Raw genomic sequence first — 23,313 nt, 5'->3', positions numbered from 1 at the left:
CTTACCTTTTAATTATTTAATATGAAAGTCCCTACTGACTCTGCTCAATTTTTAAACTGTGTTGTAAAGCTTATACTGAGTACTGATATTGCCTCCCATTGCTTAGATCTATCTGGGTGTCCAGCCAGGGTTATTCACCTGCACAAGTGACATTTATTAAGGTTCAACACAAAAAGCCACTGTATTTCACGTTAAATATCTTATCATAAAGATTAGAATCATATTTTCATAACAATACACCTCATGCTTCAGAAGTCTTTATGCCATACCTCAACTCATTACACATTCCAAAAGAGGAGAGCAATTTTAAAAGCTTTGTATTTCTCATTATGTGTATTTTCCCATCCACTTACTAAGAATGGACCATATTTCAGAGTTTCATGAATAGTGAAGGCAGATTTCAAGGAACATCAGAGTTATGATGACATCCTTAACTTGACATTCATAGGAAAATCTCAAAGTACACGCATGGCTGGTTTTATCCAGAACTGCACTTAATTTAAACCCAGCTTTATATTTTTCCCTGAAGTGTCTGCAAATTTGATATATCTTCAGTTTCTATAAGCTGTTTACACCTGCTCAATATCAAGGGCATTTCATACTTAGAATAATTTAAACCATTTTAGTGAACTGATTTGAATATTGATGTTTTATTTTTTTTTAAATCAACCAGCAGAATTAGAAAACAATAGCATTTAAGAGCAGAATCATTAGAATTTTCTGTCTCTTTTTACCTTCCTCTTTGTCCCAAATGGTAAGGGCTTTTGCAAGGTATCATAATTCTTTTACAGAGCCTAGTATAGAACCATTATCTGAAGACTTCCTAAAATTTAGATGAGTTTTCATGCCTTAGTACCAAGCAGTCCAATAAGTAAAGCCAGGAGTTGTTGCTATTCGCTGTCATCCAGTAATGCCAAACTGCAATGCATAAATAATTGACTAGATTGTTAGATTTTGGAATACAAATAACCATAATTACTATTCATCTTTCATTATTATAATTTGGAATCACAAATTTACTGCTCTACTATGAAGTTGCATTTTAGAGTCCTGTGATAATACTAATGTTTCACTCTGCCAAGTTTTCCTTTAGCTAAAAAATCAGCAAACTCTGGAATCTTAGGTGAGTGTGAACCTGATAGAGTCCTAATTCATTTTCTTTAAAAAAAAGTGCAGTGATGTACAATTAGGTGTGTTGACTTTATGTCCAACTTTTAAAGCTTACAGCTTCGAAGCTTCTTGGGAGCTAATTTAGGGATCCCTGGAAGTGGAGCTGTTTTCCACTAAAAATGATACCTAGCTTTATCTGAAGGTAGGAAGATGCCGTAGGCACTCATTTCCAATTCTTCTTTGGGCCAGCAGCTTAAACTATTAAAGTTCAAGGGTAACTTGTCTATTTCCTCAGGGCCCCAGGTATCCTGTGGAGTCTCTCTCTTCTGAAGAGGGAAAAGAAATACCAAACAATATGGGAAATCAAGACAAAGGATTGGGTCACAGCAACACAGAAAAGCAGATGAAGTAAAGCCAAAGGGAATTCTATGTGTTTGGAAAGATCAGTGAAATTCTGGTGTTTATTACTATACTTTTGTGCTCTCTATGTTTCTTTATACTAAAACTAGGGCTCTGTTGTGTCAAATGGATAAATCAATGCAATTATCTTCTAATGTTCCTTCACTTTCCATTTTAAGGAAATTTTGAAGCCATTTCTCTACTACAGAATACTCTGTCAACAAACCAATGAATACTACTATCTGATCAGGAAAAAAATCAATTTTATTCAATGAAAAGAAGATTAAAAATACATTGCACATATACATATATATAATGAAACTAATTTTTAATATTCTCAATGAAAATAAAATAGGGTAAAAGCTAATAAATCTTCCTAGAAAGTAGCAACACTTTTTAAATAAATATATCAGACATGTATACTTCAGAAGAAATAAAAGACTAGATTTCTTTCAAGTTTTTGCTGAAATTTAGAAACTTCTGAAATGCTTTATTTAATGATCAAGGCTCTTAAGGCAAGTTATTTTATTTTTCAAGGAATATAGTTCCAGAATTTTTATAGACTTCCTTATATTTTGGCCTTCATTGCTAATAACCATGCTCATTCTCTAATACCCCTTATTCTCAACACTTAGCAACAAAAGTAATTAATTAGGTTATTTAAAAAAATTAAACTCATTTTCCCAAAAAACAAAATTCTGGTAATTTGATTCTAAAATAATTACAAAATATGGTTCACTTATTAAAATTAAAAAATAATTTTTAGATTGATAAGCTGAAGCAGTAAGATTAAGGTTGGAACAGTTGTATGATTTACAGCTCTTACAATACATTGACTTAAAGTTGATGAAATATAAATTGGTACAATTACTATGGAAAACAGTATGGAGGTTGCTGAAAAAATTAAAATTGGAGCTATCATATAATTCATCAAACCACTTTGAGATAGTGCTGACAGAATAACAAAGCACTAAGCCATAGTACAGTGGGTAGGGCATTTGCCTGGCAAGCTACCCTTGGCATATTCGATATGCCAAAAACAGTAACAACAAGTCTCACAATGGAGATGTTATTGGTGTCCGCTCGAGCAAATCGATGATCAATGGGACATGAGTGCTACAGTGTCAGAGATCAAAAAGGTTGATGATACACCGAGGTGACAAAGATGTGGAGAAATTGAAAATGTGTATGCAAACATATGCTTCTTGAAGGCAAGATACAGGAACAATCTAAGTTTCAACTACGTTTCCTTAATGTGTAAATGGATCAAGAAAACATGCTATACAGACACAATAGAATACTATTGAACAATACAATAAAGGATGAAATCCTGTACTATATACAACATGGGTAGACCATAGAGCAATATGCTAGAAAACAAGTCAGAAGGAGAAAGACACTGCATAACCTCAATCATTCATAGACAAAGAAATGAAAAAGTAATCCTTTAGATTCTGACAACAGAATGGTGGTTACTGAAGAGGAGAGTGTAGAGTGCATGGGGGGAGGATTTGGTAGATGGAATCAAAGAAATGGTGTTGGTAGTAACTAGAAACCTAGTTTAGAGCTTTCTATTCATAATTACAAAGATGTGAAGTGGTACTTCCGAAACACATAGTGCGATAAAACAATATTATCTCGAAAAACATTTTAAGGGCCAGACATGGAACAACAGGTAAGGCACTTACCATGCATACAACCTACACAGGCTTGATCCCCATTAACACACATGGTCCCTTATGTGAGGCAAGTTGTGATCCCTGAGCACAGAGCATGGAACCAGTAGTAAGTCCTGAATACCCACAGAACCAAAATCCAAAACCAGTTCCCAACATTTTAAACTTTCATTGGACCTGATACCTCAAGTGATTTTCCTACATGTCTACCTACTGCTCAACCCTTCATTCAAGTCACAGATCATTACTGCTTAAACATACACTGAGTACTCAATCAAATTATCAATTATTTCCAACTAAATTAATGCCATTCTATTGAAGGATTATTTTATTTTTCAATATAATTCATTGGTTGATTTTATTTCTCATCATATCATAGGCTCAGAATCATACTTTTGGGAGAATAATACCAGTAACTTAGATTCATTCATTCATTACCATAAAAATGTTACCTTCATAATATTTAAAGCACTCTTAATATTTAAAGCACTAAAATATTTAAAGCACTCAATTTTCTTAGGAAATATAATTCCTTGGGGTGGGGATGGTGGGAGGGATACTGGGAACATTGGTGGAGGAGAATGAGCACTGGTGGAGGGATGGGTAAATGATTACTGTATAACTGAAAAGCAAACATGAAAGTTCATAAGTTTGTAACTGTACCTCATGGTGATTCACTAATAAAAAATTAAAATAAATAAATAAATACATAAATAAATAAAAAGAACAATGTACAGATGAATGGACTAGGAACAAAGACATTCAATATTTAGCTAAAAGACTGAGCAAAGTTATTTAGTACCCAAGTCACCATTTGTTAATTAAATTGCACTCTGACGATAGTAGCTTAGCATGTATACATCTGTAAAAGTTATATGATATTTTAGGTCATTAAATTAGAGATACATTTAATATTTCTTTTTAAGCAAAATATAAAAAATACTCAATTTTAAAATTACTTCATTAATAAGCCATTTAATTTTCAGTTGATTATCAATTAAAATTGTACTTTTAAGAAAAAAAAGAATTATTATTCTTTTTGTCAGGTATTATACTACAAAGTTCATCTTAATTTCAGGCTTTTCAATATATTTGTCTAAGCAATTCTGTTCCATGTCGTCTGAAGAGTCACTTATGGAACTAGATGTCCAGAGAAGAGATGCCAACCACTTACACAGCTTTTGATTCCAGTAGCTACTCATTTTAAAATGAGAGCATTCCAATCACTTTCTTTGCTTTTTATTCTGGGGCATACTCTCTGGTGCTCAAGGCACTACTCTTGGCTAAGTGCTTTAGTGACAATGTGATGTCAGGTGATCAAATCTATGATTCCAGCTTGCCATGCATGCACAGCAGGCCTTTAACTATCTCACCAATGAGAGTTCTCATAGCACTGAGTCTGCTCCTTCTTCTTTCTCCATGAAAACTAATTTAGTATATCAAACATTTAAAAAATATTGTAAACTTAAAAGGCTCTTTTATTAACATGACTTACTTCATTCATCAATGTAAGAGAGATTTCTTATATTTAAGAAACAGCTTAATTGTGGTTGGCTAGAATCATTAATAATGATAAGTAGCATACTAATATCAAAATAATATCCATATTTTACCCATGCACCACACTATAAATTATACAATTATAAGCTAAAGAACACATATTTTGGGATATACTTATGATACTACTTGATATGAATTATGTGAGTAGTTGTTGATCTATAAAAAAATTGAGTCGCTTTGCAGTTAATCTCATGAGAGAACATATGTTTATGTAAACATTCATTTTACTATATCCCCAACATATTAGTAGTATTTTGAAATAAAAACAAGCCCCATATTTTGTTCTTTAATCATTTAGAAATTAATCCATTTTTTCGTACTATTTTGACTAGATTCACTCATCTATATATATATATATATATTTGTGTGTGTGTGTGTGTCTGTGTGTCTGTGTGTCTGCCACACCTGGTGGTGCTCAGGGATTATTCTCGGCTCAATTCATGAATCATTCTTAGTGACTGTTAGGGCACCATATGCAGTGTCAAGATAGAACTAGGGCCAACTTGAACAAAAGAAATTCCTTGCACTAGTTCTCTGATCCCCCCCTCATACATATACTTTGGATTACCCAAATCATAACGCAGGGTACTTAACTTTGTACATTTTGAAAGCAATGATGAAACAGTCCCATCAAATCTCTTAATGGCTGTTATAACTTGGTGTTTCTGAAACTGTCTTGTATATTCTATCAAAGTAAGTGAAATCCTGTGTGATAGATATTCTAAAATTTTTCTACATCTGTGGCCAAATCTTGCTTCCAATATCTAGAGTTCTAAGCTTAAAAAAAGTTTATGTGTGATTTTTTTTTTTGGGGGGGCGGTCCCAGCATAGTTCTTCTGCACAACTCTTCTACTTTTAATAAAACAAATTTAATCACAAGATTTACAGTACTGCTAAGGTAGAGTTTCATGAATATACTATACCAACACCACACCCTCTATCAGAGCATCCACTTCCCTACTCTATCCTCGGGGTTGTCCTCACCCTAAACCCATTATTTGTCCTTTTCCGTGTCCCTGCTATAATAAATTCAGTTGTATAGACCATATCTCATGTCCTCTTGCCTTTGGCCCTTTGTTATTCCCTTGCTATTCTTCTTTTTATCCCAAGTAGTGTTCTGGGGACCCAAGGGCTGCTCTTGTTGACATTCAGACAGCTGTGTTAGACAGTCCAATTTGTGACAGGAAGATAGGGCAATGTTCAGAACTTGTGGTGCTGAGGACCAACAGGACTACAGTTCACAGTAGTGAGGAAGGAGAGGGGGGAATATGTGATCCGGAGTTTCTGTCATTGAAAAGTATGCACCCCTAATCCCTGTGCTTGATATTTCTCCAGAAACACACTGTGCTTGATATTTCTCCAGAAACACAGACAGAATTTTTAAGAGAATAAGTAACAAATGTCATTCCATATTCAAGATAAACATATATGCTATAAATACATATATGAATTTCTGAGCCTTTTAGAAGCCATTTTTTTCATATTACTGATTTATTTTGTTGTACACCAAAAATTTCTGAGCATTTTATTAAAAGACACGATATACTAAGTACAGATGGTGGATTGTTCAGGTTCAATTTATCAGTAAAAAAGCAATTATAGATAATATACTAGAATCATCTCTATCTCATATGTTCTTATACTTCTATGCCAAGTTAAAAGCATTGATATTAAAATTGGCCATAAGGGTTTGTAGCTATAAATTCAATGAATAACTGTTTCATCACAATATTCAAATTCATCAAGTTTCTAATCATCTTCTTTGTAGGATCTATCCAAATTTCTTCAATTGAATTTATAACCTTGTATTAAAATCGCATCACAAAATGTATTATGCTTATCCAAATATTTAGTTATTTTATCCCTGATTATTTATTTCCTTCATAGTATTCCTTTAAAGAAAGATACATTATTTAAGAAACAATTAACTAATAAAATTTTATTCCTATTATCTTCATATTTAATTAAGATATCTTATTTATGTCATTGCCTTAGCAAGGACTACAAGAATTCCTGAATGTCAGCCTCTTATCTATTTCTCCCAGCTTTTAAACATAACAAAGTGCCTGGATACTTTATTCAGTATTTAAGATCCCTTTCTTTCATGTCACAAAAGATAAATTCACACAGCTACACTGACAACATCACAACCCTGAAAATGCGTCCATCCGTTACCTTATAAATAGTTCAGTCACTTACTTTAATTCATCTTCTTCTGCCCATCACTCTAACGTCAAACTTCCAAGTTTAAGATGCACTGCTTTCAACTTTTAGTTTTAAAGCAAGAGTTCAAAAGTTTATTCACTTAACTAATACACTGGCTGAGGCAGAATTTGGTCTGGCAAGATGTCAAAAAATATGCATCCTCATTTTAAAATATTTGATAACGGTAACCAGTATTTGGGATTAATGAGAATTCAGAGTCAACATGCACAAGTCCACCCCTTCCAAAATGTGTGAGAAGAAAGGCATTGGGTTTTGAATTATCCCCTCTTACTTCTTGTGTGATTTCAATATTTAAGTATTATAATTAAGATATAGACATTTTACATAATTATGGTAGTTCATTTCTGAAAATGTCGAAAAGCATCTTGCGGGTTTCATTATCCAAGCTAATTTTTCTTTCCTATCAACATGGTAGAGCTCAGAGCTTTAAGATCATTAATATTTAGAGCATAATTCAAAAGGAAAGTTCATTCCATTTTAGAGCCGAACTCAAAGATAAAGAATGCACCCAATACCCACAAATAATCTCTAGAGAAATTAGAAATTCTTTACAGGCTAGGGAATTTACCTTGAAGGGAATGGACTTTGATACTACTCTATTACTGGGCTCTGATATGAAAAGTCTTTGAATTGTTCTAAAATTAATAAAAGAGTGCCAAATGAGCTGAAGCGGGTCCTATAAACTTCATTAGAGAATTTTAGCAGTTCCTCTCTTGAGGCATCACCTACTCATGAGAAAATTTGAACAAGTTTTTATAACTTGCATATAACAACATTTCATTCAACAATCTACATCATTATTCTCTAAGAGTTATAGTATATGCAGCATTACTTTATAAGGCATACATTTTTTTCACTTGTGAGACTTACATGATGCAAACCAGGGATGACTTTGGGAATTACTATGTACACTGTATTTACAAAATAGCTGCTTCAGCTAAATAAACTAAATTTGCATTCTCCTACTCCCCGTGTGAAGTTGTGTTCTGAACATGTTCTATTCTGAATTATCAACATCCTGGAGCAGAATTAATATCTCTCAACATTAACTTGAGAATTCGTTCAGTTTTCTATCTTGAGAATCACAGTATCTTTTGGCTTCCGCTTCATCATAAACCACACAGCAATAGTTATAAACTTCTGCATTAAAATTTTTTATGTTTTAGATAAAATCAGTTTTCTATTCCAAACGTCCACCATAAAAAGCAGCGCAACCTCACTTTTCATAAGAATGGGTATATAGCTGAATATTTATCTTTTAATATAGAAAGAAAATAATATTTCCCGTTGTACTCACATGGCACTGTGCGGAGGTAGAGGTTGTCACGGATGATTTGCTGAAGTTCGTGGTCCACAGAACCCTTCTGAAATCGTAAATTGAGGTAGTGACGAAGATCCTTATCAACAATTCCTCCTAGAATAATAAAATATCTTTATAAAAGATGTTTGGGAAACAATTTTAAGCACGCAATTTGATGTGGTCATTAAAAGTATCCTTGAAACCATTTAAAGGATACATTACTTTGCAGTGCACTTGTAACTTTCTGAAACATTACTGCTACTGTGATAAATGATAACATTTACTGTGTCCCATAGATTTTGATAGTTTTCCCCTTCATTATCATTAGTTTCAAGAAAACTTTTTATTTCTTCCTTGATTTACACTTTGATCCACTTGTTATTTAGCAGTGTTTTGTTCAGTTTCTAGATGTTGTGATTTTCCCTCATCTTCTTTTTATGGTTAATTTCTACCTTCGTGGCATTGTTGTTTAAAAGGATGTTAGATATAATATCTACATTTGTAAATTTGAATTATGCTCCTGTGATAATCTATCTGGATGAATGTTTCATGTGCATCAATGAGGGGCATTCATCGTCAAAAAAAAAGGAAAAACAAAAATGAAAACAATGAATGTACATTCTGTACTGCTCATGTATTTTATTGATTCTGGTATTGTATCAAGGTCTTTGATCTGTTTTTAAATGTCTTATATAAGATGTCAATTAATCCAAGTTCTAACTCCTCATTTAGGGCTCTTGAATATTTACTGATACTCTGTCTAGTTGTGAGAGAGTGGAGAGACTGGATTGCTCAAGTCTCACACTACCACTTTGTTTCTGTCTATGTATTTCCTTAGTTTTCTAAGTAGAAACCTTTTTTTCTTTTTTTAATAAAGTATATATATTTTGAAATTTTAATCACCATGACATACACAGTTACAAAGCTGCCTGTGAATGGTTTTTGGTCATACAGTCTTCCAACACTTGTTTCTTCACCACTGTACATTTCCCACCACCAATGTTCCCTGTTTCCCTTTTTCCACCCTCCACCCCCAGTCTGCCTCAATGGCAGGCACTTTCTTCTCTTTCTTCTCCTTCTCCTTCTCTTTCTCCGTCTCCTTCTTCACCTTCCTCTCTCTCTCCAGCTCTCTCTCCCTCTCTCTTTATCTCCTTTTTTTGGCATTATGGTGTACAATACAGATACTGAAAGTTTATCATGTATCCCTTAACCTACTTTTAGCACTGAATTCTTATCCAAAGTAATAATTTCCAGCTATCATTGTCATAGTGGTCCCTTATTTATTCTAACTCCCTCCCACCCCACTTGTGCAAGCTTCCAACTGTGGGTCAGTCTTCCTGACCATCATTTCAACTGTCCTTGGGTAATAAATCTTATAGTATATATTTTTATATCCTACAAATGAATGCTATCACTCTATGTCTGTCCTTCTCCTTCTGACTTGATTCATTAAGCATGATGCTCTCTCCGTGTCCATCTATTTACAAACAAGTTTTATGACATCATTTTTCTGAAGTGGTAGCTGCTTAGTATTACATTGTGTTGATGTCCTGTAGTTTGTTTATTCAGTCATCTGTTCTCAGGCATTTTAGTTTCTGGATTCTGGCTATTGTGAACAGTGCTGAAAATAGAGGTGCAGATAGTATTTCTGCTGTGCATCTTTGGGCTCCAAGAGTATATTTCCTAAACTGATATTGCTGGACCAAATGAAAGCTAAATTTATAGTTTTTTTTAAAGGAATACATATATTGCTTTCCCAAAAGCCCGGACAGTTGACATTCCACCAACAATCAATGAGAGCTCCTTTCTCACCACATCCATACCAGCACTGATTGTTCTTGTTCTTATATTTTTTTTGGATGTGTGTTAGTCTCTGTGGTGTAAGATGATATTTCATTGGTGTTTTGATTTGCATTTTCCTGATAATTAGTGATGTAGAGCATTTGTGTGTGTGCCTTTTGGCCATTTATGTTATTTTTTGAGGAAATTGTGTTCAACTCTTCTCCCCATTGTTTTTTTGATGTGGTATAATTTTTTTTCTAGTAATGTTCTACCAGTGCCTTATATATCTTTGATGTTAATCCCATATCAGCTGGGTCGATTCCATAGACTGCATTTGCATCTTCGTTAAAATTTCTCTTGAAGTGCAGAAGTTCTTAGTTTAATATAGTTCCATTTGCTTATCTTTCCTTTCACTTTCTTGGTCAGTGATGTTTCATCATCAAGGATGTATTTAGCCTTAATGCCATAGAACAATATGGCATTACATTTTCCTCCATGAACATTATGGATCCAGGTCTGACACTGAGGTCTCTAATTCATTTTGATCTGACTTTTGTGAATGCCATCTAAGCAGAAACTTTATAAACTTTGCTGATCCTTTATTTGGTTCATATATGTTAATAAGAATTCTTCTGTTCTATTGTTTATTTAACAAATAAGCAGTGTTCATCTTTCTCTAATTGTTTTCCTTAAATTGAATGCTACTTGCTATGACATATGAATGGTTGATCCTTCTCTCTCTCTCTCTCTTTATATCTGGTCTACTACTGACTTGTATGACTGATTTCTGTTCTTTCCTCTGGATTTTGGCATGTTTTATATAAGAGGCAATGTTTTCAGATCCACCTAACTATCCGCTATGTCTTTTGACTAGAGAGCTCAATCCATTAACATTCAGAGAGATTACTGTTACAAAAGGCTGAGTTGCCATTTTTCTGTGTGATATTCTGTGTTGTCAATTTGCCTTTTATAGGTAACCTTTCAGCAATTCTTGCAACATTGGTTTAGCTATAGTAAATGTCACCAGTTCTTGTTTGTCTGAGAATGCATATATCCCTACCTCAAATATAAATAACTTTGTAAGGTAGTGGAATATGGATCCACTGATCTATGGTCAACTAATATTTGAAAAAGCAGTGTGTCAGTCAAGTGGAGTAAAGACAGAATCTTCAACAAATGATGTTGGGATAACTAGTTAACCATATATAAAAAATGAAACTGGATCTATATCCAACATTTTACAGAAGTCAATTCAAAGTGTATCAAAGACCTTGATATAAGACTAGAATCAATAAAAGACAGAGAAAAATATAGACAGAATGCTTCAAGATTTTTACTCAGAGGTATTTTAAATTATATGATTCTATTGGCAAAGTCAATAGAAATAAAAGTCAATGAGATGACATCAAATTAAAAAGGGTTTGTATGGTAAAAGAAACACAACTAAAATTAAAAGACACTCAACTAAATAAGAGAAGATATTTTTGCTCAACACATCAGATAAAGTGTTACTATGCAAAATAGATAAAATACTCAAAAAGATCAATAATAACAAAAAATTACCAAAACGTTATCCAAAAATGAAGAGATAAATGAACAGACACTTCTCTGAAGTAGATAAATGATTAATAGGCATTTTAAAAGTGCTCATTATCACTAATTATCAGGGAAATCCAAATCAAGGTGATAATAAGATATCTCAAATCAATAATAATAACAATATTAAAAAGAAACACAGAACAATCTATGTTGGCAGGGATATGTTGAAAAGGGACCTCTCACCCACTGCTGGTGGAAGTGTTTGTTTCAACAGTTATGAAAAGTAGTATGGAGATTATTTTTTAAAAGTAAGAATAGAGCTGTCACACAACCAGCAATTATACTTCTTAGTGTCTACCCCAGAACACAAAACATGAATTCAAAAGAACACCATTATTCATTGCAGCACTTCGAACAATACTAGAATATGGAATCAACCCTGGTGCCCAAGAAACATGAGTAGATAATGAAGATGTGGTATATATGCACAACAGATTTCTGCAAGGAATGACAATATCATGCAATTCACTGCAACTTGAATGGTCGTGGAAGATATCACATTTAGTGAAAATTATAGAAGAAAGATAGTGGATGATGTTACTTATCTATGCTATATAGAATAATTTTACAAGAAAATGCAACATAGAAAAGGGGGGTTTAACGTTGATATCTTTGATCCTAAATTATAGCAATGAGAAAAGTAGAGAAACAAATAGATTAAGGCAGGCAGAGAGGCAATGGGAGATAACAGGAGTAGAGTTCATGGCCCTTGAGCATTTAAGAGGTATACATCTGTAGTAAAGGTATATATCTAAATTACAGAGCCAGCAACACTGCAAACATTGTACCCAAACTCAAAAATATGCCCTGGGGGTTAGAGCTAGAGTACAATGGGTAGGGCATTTGCCTTGCACTCCGCCAACCCGGGTTCGATCCCCAGCATCCCATGTGGTCCCCCAAGCACCGCCAGAAGTAATTCCTGAGTGCAGAGCTAGGAGTAACCCCTGAGCATTGCTGGGTGTGACCCGAAAAGAAAAAAAATGCCCTCAAAAAAACAGTCTGGGGGGTGCAAGAGAACATGAGGATTGTTGAAGGGGAGGTTACACTGATGGTGGGATTGGTGTTGAAATATTCATTCCTGAAACTCCACTATGAATAACTTTGTCAATAACAGTGCCTCAATAAAAAATAATAAGTTAAAAAGGAGATCATGAATTTTGCATATAAGTGGATCGGCATGGAAAGTTTCATGCTAAGTGAAATGAGTCAGAAAGAGAGAGACAGACATAGAAAGATTGCACTCATCTGTGGAATATAGAATAACAGAGTGGGAGACTAACACCCAAGAATAGTAGAAATAAGTACCAGGAGGTTGACTCCATGGTTTGGAGGCTGGCCTCACATTCTGGGGAGAGGGCAACTCAGAGAAGGGATCACCAAGTATAATGTGGTCGGAGGCCATGCGGGGGAAGGGTGATGTGGGCTAAATGTGGGCTAGAGACTGAACACAGTGGTCACTCAACACCTTTATTGAAAACCACAACAGCTAATTAGAGAGAGAGAACAGAAGGGAATGCCCTGCTGCAGTGGCAGGGTGGGGTGGGGGGAGATGGGATTGGAGAGGGTGGGAGGGATGCTGGGTTTACTGGTGGTGGAGAATGGGCACTGGTGAAGGGATGGGTTCTCAAACTTTGTATGAGGGAAACATGAGCACAAAAATGTATAAATCTGTAACTGTACCCTCACTGTGATTCACTAATTAAAAATAAATAAATTTAAAAAAATACATGTGGTAGGAATTGGGGAAGAAAAAAGAAAAGGGAAAAAAGCCCACTAAAATTTACATTCTTAGGTGCTCTGTGGAAGGATAACAGACTGATTTTGTGATTTATTTCTGAATTTTGCAACTTGCTATTTTCTGGATCTTATAATATTGTCATTGTTTACTTTTTTTTGTTTGTTTTCTTCTAGGCTATGAGGGAGATTTGATTTTTTTTCCATAAAAATAATTATATGTACATATATATAATACTTTTGTTTAACCATTTAAATAATAATAAATTATTTAAGAGATAACATTTTTTAAGATAATTATGGTCAGGAGGTCTTTGTTCAGTGATTCACATGTTTTAAAATTTATTTTTCAAGTGAAGTCTGTGTACAAATGATACATATAAGCTGATATTGAAATGTCTTAGCATATCATTGAATTGCTATAGAGATCTCATTATTTTTATTCTTAGTTTTACTTTCAATTTTTCTTTCATCCAGCCTCTGGCAAGCACCATTCTACTTTCCAACTTGATAAATTTGACAACTCTATATCATATAAGTGAGATCATGTAATATTTGCTGTTTTGTGACTGACTTATTTTATTTAATATGACTTCACAGTTTTAAAAGATTTTAAAACTAAATTACGTGAGATTGTAACCCAAACATGAAAGCTTATAACTATCTCACTGTGATTCAATAAAATTTAAAAAATTAAAAAAAAACTAAATTACTATGAATTTTGGTAAATAATATATGAAAATTAAAGAAGAACAAATATTGGTTATTTAATTATAAAATTAAAGTTTTATTTATTCTATAAGTAGATGTTGTTAAAGTAGTTTTTGACTGGAAACGAACACTTGAGAGAATTTAGGTAATTATCAAATTATTATTGCTATATAACTTTGAGTCTGCCAATATAATCTCATGAATGAATTTGAATATAGATAAGAAAATGATGACTATAGATCTATCACACTGTCTGCACTGTCTTCCCATCATTCATCGATTTGCTAGAGTGGGCACCAGTAATGTCTCCATTATGAGACTTGTTGTTACTGTTTTTGGCATATTGAATACTCCACGGGTAGCTTGCTAGCTCTCCTGTGAGGGTTGGATACTCTCAGTAGCTTGCCTGGCTCTCTGAGAGGGATGGAGAAATCGAACGTGGGTTGGCTTTGTGCAAGGCAAACGCCCTACCCAATGTGCTATGGCTCCAGCTATCAGGGTTAATTAATTTTTTTTGTAAGAGTGGGTGTCCTATCTGGTGCTCAGGAAGCTTGTGGTCCCCTCCCTGCAATACTCAATCAACTTGGGCTGGTGATTCAATGCAAGGACATAAGGATGTAGTGCTGCTAAGGATTTGTGGTATCACAGATTACCCAGAAACTCCAGGATCAGATCTGGTGATACTAAGGGGCCTCCTGTGCTGCACCTAATGATGCTCAGGGATCATGTGGTCTTGGGTATCAAACCAGGGTCAGCTGCATGCAAGGCCAGTTAGTGCCTTAACCTTTTATTATTATTCTGGCTTCAATTCACTATAATATAATGATATTATATGAAATTTTGATCAATTTAAGACCCTTATCCTTTTTACTCTTTTTTGGGTGTGTGGGCTTCCTCAGCACTGATCAAAGACCACTTCTAGTAATATTCAGTCTGGCTGTGTATACTTAATGGTTCACTTTGCAACCAGTGCTGCAGTGCTGTACTTGCTGGTACCACTAGTGACATGCCCAGTAGTGTGTGAGCCTACTCGGGAATTAATCTTAAGGATCCTGAGAATGCATAGCATTAGCCCTTTTGAGCTATCTCCCTGGTCCTCTACTACTATTCTACTAGATTTTTAACAAGTTAAAAATCAAAATATTGAATTATGAATAAATGAGAATAAATAAAATACATCTTGCAAAATAAAGAATTAAAGACAGTGGAAAATTTAAATCTGTTAATATTCATACAATTATATTCTGTTCAAATTCTTTTGAATCTCAAAATTCTTATTGGTCAGTCTATGTTTTCCGTCATTATCATATAAAATAGATTGTTGGTGAGCATATATGTGGTAAAAATACTTTTCACACATCAGCAAATATACTTGCATTTATTTTTATTTATTTATTTTTTTTTGCTTTTTGGGTCACACCCAGCAATGCTCAGGGGTTACTCCTGGCTTTGCACTCAGGAATTACTCCTGGCGGTGCTTGGGGGACCATATGGGATGCCGGGGATCGAACCCGGGTCGGCCGCGTGCAAGGCAAACGCCCTACCCGCTGTGCTATCGCTCCGGCCCCATACTTGCATTTAAATACTAAAAATTTTTTCTAAATTTTCCCAGAGTGCATTGTTTATGTTGCCTCCTAATGTGCTGGCAGCATAAGAGTACAGTCCCAGATAAATTAGTATGAAAAATACCAATTTATGTCCCTGAACAACTATGATCCCAGAGGCCCACTAACTACTTTCTGCACCCATCGGATTCTTGCAGAAATGCCTCTAGACTGTGAACTAAGCTATGGCTCCATGCCACCCTAGAGGGCAAAGGTTTTTCTCACTTGGCCTTTCCTTTTGGTGGCGGTGTGGTGATCACCATATTTTAGAACCCACTAAACAGAGGTACTAGCTTGCAGTGATTTAACTTCTAGCAGAAATTTCTCTGGACTTAATTACTAAATATCAGAAATCCAAAACCGCTCAGCCACTGTCACAGCCACGCAACCTCATATGCTCTTCATTCTCAGCAATGGAAAACATATTATCATATTATCAAATGATGCCTTTTTGGCAGGTCTGATTGTGGGGGGAAAATTACAAATAATGATAGCGAGATTTCTGTTGAAATATTGAATGTAATCAAGGTAAAGAGAGATTAAAGTGAAAATTATCAGCCACACAGGCAGGGGGTGGGGTGTGATGGGAGGATACTGGGGTTCTTGGTGGTGGAACATGTGCACTGGTGAAGAGATGAGTGTTTGATCATTGTATGACTGAGACTTAAATCTGAAAGCTTTGTAACTTTTCTCATGGTGATTCAATTAGAAAATAAATAAATAAGTAATTACCAACTTAAAAATAAAATTTTTCTCCAAGTTTTAAATATACTCATGCATATATTTCAGTCTATTTTTCCTCATTCAATATAACTTGAAAGAGGAAAACAAGTAAGATGAATGGAAACATTATAGCTTGTGAGGCATGATAAATATTAAAAATCAAAATGCTTATACCTTTTATAATTTTATAAATTAAAAACTTTTTTTCAGTCAAGGAAGCAAAAGAGTTAGATATGAAAGTCACTTGAAACTGTCCACATGCATACAAGAATTTATTTACATCCCTAAATGCCCTTATTCCCATGTGTCTTGAACATACTGACATCACACCCATAGTTCATAATTCAGATACCCTAGAATTTCCTCCTCCAGATCATTTGCAGTTGGTCACTATTGCCTTCCTCTGCACATTCATGATAACACCTTAGCAAGCTGTGAACTTGTGAGGATTCTCAACTGTTTTTTTCCAAGTTCTAAGTTAGTAGGTCCTTCAGTAATTGTTTGTTACTTATTCCTCTTTGACTATATGTAGGGCATGCCAAGTAATGATATGCTCTCGGACATCTTTAGAGAATGCCAACTACAGAACAGCAGATACCATTTGCCCACTAAAATAATAGAATCATTCATTTAATATAGCATAAATAAGCTCACATTTTATAATGAAAGATGACCCGTGCTACAAAAAATACATTTAAGCCACTTATTCTACCACAAATATACTTAACCTAAGTCCTCTCAGATGTTTTCACATATAAGAAAATTAACAAAAGTCGGTCTATTCATTCGTGACTGATCTACATAATTTTTCAATGGAAGAGACTGCAGAAGCTTCTAGATATTAATATTAAAGTTTTTTTCACAGGGGGTCTGATAAATAATAAAGTGGATAGGGCATTTTCTTTACACAGAGTCAACCTAGGTATGATCTCCAGCCTCCCATATGGTCCATCAAATACCACCAGGAGTAATTCCTGAGTGCAGAACTAGCAGTTAATTCTGAGCATTGCTGAGTGTGGTCCCCCATAAAACAAACAAAAAATTTTCTCTCATAAACTAAAATAAATCACAACAAAGCACACTAGAATTCTACAAAAAAATGTGTTTGCTGGGGAAGGACTGTTCTTGCCTCATATTTAAGCATCCTTTGCCATTTAGCACCACATTTAGGATAAGGTGATTTTTTTACTCCTATACATAGTATGGCAGTGTCTACAAGTTGCTCACTCAATATTACTTTCTCTTTGCTTTGTCATTAATAATTTTACCTCAGGTTTAAGCATGTCTAGCCACAGAATCTGGATGCCTAAGGTCTAAAACAGTTTAAAAAATGTTGTCACACATTTCACCAACTGCATTACATACCCTCTAACAGCTATAATCTAGACATCCCATTAAACACAGGAGATGGTTATTTTTAAAAACGGTTGAACTAGCTATGATATTTGAGATTCAGCTGTATATTCTGACCATAAAGTAATATGCATAGGGAAAATAAAAACATGCTAAGTCTATTAAAGTACAAGTTTGAAATAGGTTAGTTTCTAGAGATTTCACTTAGTATTTAAAATAGTATCAGCAGCTACACATCTTGAAATTTCTTATTATATGAGCAAATTGTACTCACTTTCTAAAGTATATTATGGATTTCTGTCATATGATTCCAATTAATATACAGTTGTATGAAGAAATATTTTATATACAAACATATATAATATGAAATAATGGCATATTTTTCCTTTATCATAAATTTCAATTAGAGAATTAAGAAACAGAGGGTGGACAATGGCTGAAGTAAAAATTAGACTCTGGATCTCACAATATGCAATTTGAAGGTTATAAATTTTTGGTTTGGTGGCCTGATCTAGCAGTGCACTGGGCTTAGTTCTCTGGGCTCAGGGATCACTACTAAGAGTGCTTGATGTGATGTCAGGGATTGAACAGGGATTAGTTACATGCAAGACAAGACCATTGACTCCTGTGCTATCCCTCCAGGCCTGTAGGGTTAACATTTTAAGATAAGCTAAAAACTACAATATTACCCATGCTGGGTGTTCAATAACTGTCCTATTAAAAACTAATCAGGTATATTACTTCCATAGATTTTCCTCCTTGGTTTTATTGATGTTTGTAGAGTTTCTGTTTTGTCATTCTTAATAATGCCTAGATTTATCAGTTTATAGAATGACAATCATTTTTGACAATCATTGTCAAGCAGATAAAATGTCAAACACATCAGTACATTTCTTAGGCATTGCATTTCTCTTCACAAAATACATGGCTTTCAATTGTGAAAGTTTAAAAATTATTAAAATATTTCCTATATAAAGTATATTTTATTTAAGAAGATAAAAATATAGATTAAATACCTTCACAAATACATGTTTTAATGACAGAGTTGATAAATATTTGAAATGAGGGAGTCAGGAAAAAATCCCTAAGGATTATTACAGCAGAAAACTCCAAATGTGACCCCTTGTCCCCAGTAGAATTGCTCTGCTCCCTCAATAGCTTGGACACCCAGATTGAGAAAGTAAAAAAGAAAAAAAAAGAGGATGATAATTAGTTGAGATGGAAAGAACCTTCTCTGTGTATTCCTTAAGGCTATTCTTGGTATATTCTGTTAGCTAAGAGCAAACACTCTGAAGTTGGGGGAGACATTATGGTCTGTAGTGTTTGTGCCAGGGGAATGATGGCTAATGGATGACAATAATATTCTGTTCCTCATTCCTTGGAAACTTTATTTCCCTTGTGAGCATCCAGAATATGGTCTAGGAAGATACCTCAAAGGACTGAGGCATGCAGGAGTTCAAGGTTCAATCTCCTCAATACAAGTTCCCCTGAACACTACAGAAAGTGAAGAGCCTAAATATCCTCCTGAGACTAACCCCCAAGGTGTGCCAAAATTAAATACATACACATACACTCAAAGAGCTTCTGAAGTGGAAATGTATCTTCTATGCTAATGAAAAGGGAGTGGTTGACAGTTTGGGATAGTGATGTAGGTGTAGGAAGAAGAAAGTGGAAATTACTTATAAGAGGAAGCTTGGTCCACTCTGATGTCTTCTAGTTGCTTTAGCAAATTAAGATAATCTTTCTATTCTCCTTACTTATTTTTCTGTCTTCATACTGAGAAGTTTTTTTTCATACACATTTTGTAAGATCATGAAATAGGGACTTGTTTTTCTGTTTCATTTATTTTTATTTAATTTTATATTTGAAGGACTGGAGCGATAGCACAGCGGGTAGGGTGTTTGCTTTGCACATGGCTGACCTGGGTTCAATTCCTCTGTCCCTCTAGGAGAGCCTGGCAAGCTACCAAGAGTATCCTGCCCGCACAGCAGAGCCTGGCAAGATACCCATGGTGTATTCAATATGCCAAAAACAGTAGCAATAACTCTCACAATGGAGATGTGTGGTGCCCGCTCAAGCAAATCGATGAACAATGGGATGACAGTGCTACAATCTCTACCCAAAACTAGCTCTCCAAAAAATCTCTTTCTTCCTGAAGATCAGTTATGGCAATATGAAGTAAATTTGCTATGTCCCTAAGAGGGAAGGGGATGGAGTAGGGAGGGAAACTGGACATGTTGGTGTGTTGGGAGGGTTTACTACTGGTGTTGGAACACTAAATGCTTAAAATGGTGTATAATGAACAACTTTGTGAATCATGGTGTTTTTACTAAAAACAATAATTAAAACAAACAAAAATAAAAACAAAATTACAGTTATGTTTTCAGAATAAAGTATATAATTTACTTATTCATCTTTGTTCATTTCTTTATAATCCATATATATTTGTATATAACATATTCTATCACATGTTCATTCTTAAAAGTGGTATTTGCCATTTTGCTTCTAACACTTTTCTCTTAGCATAAGCCCTTCAAGTTTCATTCATGTTTTCATAGTTGGTAAGATTTCATCCTCTTATAGTTGGGGATTATTCCACTATGCATGCATATATAATTGTTTTTATTATTTTATAATCTTTTTTATCTAATAATTTAATTTTATCCAATAATTTAATCATTCCGCCCTGAGCAGAGAGCCTTGACAGCTGAAGACCTCTGGAACCCAGTCAGAGCCATGCTCAAGGCCACTCTCCACACGTTCGGACGAGTCTCACACATGAAGGAACGGCAAAAGAACCCAGATTTGCGGGACCCTGGGCTGAGATCTCCAAGGCTGCTCAGATCAGAACTGGGTCTCTTCCACCCAGATGCTCCATTTTCCAGTAGCTAGGCAGTTTCACACCCAGAAACTGCCCCCGAATCTGTGTAATCCCATCAACAGCCAATATCCAGAGACCATAAAACCAAGCTCCCAGAAGCACATGGCTGCACTACATCTAATTGCCTAGTTTTCCCTCATGGAGAAGCTGACAAGCTACTGAGAGTTTATTGCCCACACAGGAGAGCCTGGCAAGCTCCCCATGGTGTATTCATATCCCAAATACAGTAAAAGATGTATACATACCTCTCGGAGAGCCTGGCAAGCTACCGAGTATCCTGCCACACGGCAGAGCCTGGCAAGTTACCTGTGGTGTATTCAATATCCCAAAAACAGTAACGATAGGTCTCATTCCCCTGACCCTGAAAGAGCCTCCAATTGTTGGGAAATATGAGTAAAGAGAGGCTGCTAAACTCTCAGGGCTAAGTGTAATAGTGATGTTACTGGCACCTGCTCAATGGGATGACAATGATAGAGTGATCCAACAATTTATTGACAGGCACTTAGGTTGTCACACATACGTGCATTTTTTCATGCCCTACCATATTTTAGCATAGCATGCTGATTTCTATTTTTCCAGTGTCGATAGATCTCTTATTCTGTATAAATCCTGTATAAATGTGGCAGGACTTGGAACAAATTGTGCCTAACTTCATTCAGCCAATTAAAATGTTTCTTCCAGAATTTGAGTTTATAAATGGTATAGCCCAAGGATATGAATACTAGTGAATCATGCTGAAAATATCACCTAGGAGGGATTATCTATCATTTTTGTTTCCTTGACATACAGAACTGTCCTTTTCCTGTGATTTTCTGGAAGACTCTGCTAAATTTCACTTTGTCATGTCCAATGAAAGAAACATCATGGGTAAGAATGCCTTCCATTTGATACTGCCAGTAAAGCATATCTCCACCCTTCAGCTAAAATTAACTATCCCTTGGATTTCCTTCTGATATTATGGCCAGAAATCATCTCCTTTCTTTGAGCTTTCACATTCTGGCCATGTTTTATAGAACTCTATACAACATGCTAGTAAGACTTACAGTAATTAATAGATATGCTTTATATTTATATTAAACTTCAAGAACCTTAGGACAAGGAGTCTCCTAATCATGTTAGATCTTCTCCCCTGCCTCACTTTAATCTCTAAATCATTGCTGTTTTAATATATGAGGCCATGAAATGTTGGCTGAGTAAATAAATCACAAGTGCTATGGTGGAAAGAATGTTAGACTGAGAATCAGAAAACTTTGTCTTAGTTATCACTTCAATACTTATTCATTGAGTGATTTTGCACAAAACATTTAATCATTTCTAGGTCTCATTTTTCTCGTCTGCAAAAGGTGGATGTCATAAAAGGAGGTTAGGCTGCTAGGTCAAAACAACATTTGGTTAGGTGACTTAAACAACATTTATTTTTCACAGTTGTGGGAACAGAGAAATTCAAGGTCAGGAAGCTGACATTGGCTGTTTAGAGAGGCTATCCCTGCTGTTTTGCAAATGGATATTTTTCTTCTTGTTTATTCACATGGCTGAGAAAAAAGTCACCACACTGGCTTCTTATATGCTTCACCCTTATGGCCTAACAACTTCCCTAAGGCCCCGTTTCCTGATTCTGTCATGTTAGTGTGTCTCAATACATACATTTGAAAGGATTACGTTCAGCCCATGACAGTAGCTGTTGAATCAAACAAGGTCTCTGTTAGAACTAAACTCTATACTTCAACTCTATACATCAGTAGCTTGGCAGCCACACCCAAAAACTGCCCCCTTTGCTGTGTAATCCCACCAATGGCCGACATCAAGAGACTATAAGAACAAGCTCGCGGAAGTGCGCAGCCGGAATTCTAATAGCTTTGTTCTCCCTCTTAGAGAATCTGACAAGGTACCAAGCGCCTTGCAAGCTCCCCATGGTGTATTCATATCCCAAATACAGTAAAAGATATATACATACCTTTTGGAGAGCCTGGCAAGCTACCAAGAGTAATCCGCCAGTACAACAGAGCCTGCCAAGTTATTCGTGGTGTATTTGATATGCCCAAAACAGTAATGATAGGTCTCATTCCCCTAACCCTGAAAGAGCCTCCAATTGTTGGGAAAGACGAGTATGGAGAGGCTGCTAAAATCTCAGGGCTAAGAGTAATAGAGACATTACTGGTGCCTGCTCGCGTAAATTGACAAACAATGGGATGACAGTGATACAGTGATACTTCAACATGAAAAAGTTACTAAGTACATATTATAGATTAGTAAATTTTTAAATAAACAGATATAATTATATTCTAATGAAGTATAATTGTGCGACCTCAAATTAGTTATATTCAAGTTAGTCATAATCTTCCTTTGATGCAGTACTTATTTTACTTTCTAAGAAGTCTAGGAAGCTAAGATTATCATGACAAAATTATATCCTAGTTGTCTTTGTCACATAAATAGTGAAAAACTATCAAGAAAAACAGTATATAAAGAAATTGAAATAAGAAAGGGGAAATCTATATATAATCATAAATTATGACTATGGGTAATTGCAAATTTATTTGCTGGCATCTTACAAGATGGCAAGGAATTACAGAAAAAAATAAAGTGGAAAAGCATGAAGAGGGTATGCCATGTTCTTTTTTTCCAAAACAGTTTCTGCTTGGTTTACTTCAGAAA

The 23,313-nt window shown here is 35.0% G+C and overlaps 1 protein-coding gene across 10 annotated transcripts in view; it reads right to left on the bottom strand.

Annotated features, from left to right (window-relative positions):
• The window catches only part of MAGI2 (membrane associated guanylate kinase, WW and PDZ domain containing 2), a 1,445,467-nt gene that overhangs the window by 1,014,432 nt on the left and 407,722 nt on the right, over nucleotides 1–23,313 (bottom strand). For all 10 annotated transcript variants that reach the window (XM_055133467.1, XM_055133407.1, XM_055133431.1 and 7 more), the window contains exon 2: nucleotides 8,269–8,385. In XM_055133467.1, the coding sequence (XP_054989442.1) occupies nucleotides 8,269–8,385 (117 nt within the window). The remainder of the gene's footprint in view (nucleotides 1–8,268; nucleotides 8,386–23,313) is intronic.

Source organism: Sorex araneus, chromosome 1 (assembly GCF_027595985.1).
Source record: "Sorex araneus isolate mSorAra2 chromosome 1, mSorAra2.pri, whole genome shotgun sequence".
Taxonomy (NCBI): domain Eukaryota; kingdom Metazoa; phylum Chordata; class Mammalia; order Eulipotyphla; family Soricidae; genus Sorex; species Sorex araneus.
Note: the sequence above shows the minus strand (reverse complement) of the source record. Positions and strands in the feature narration are given on the sequence as shown.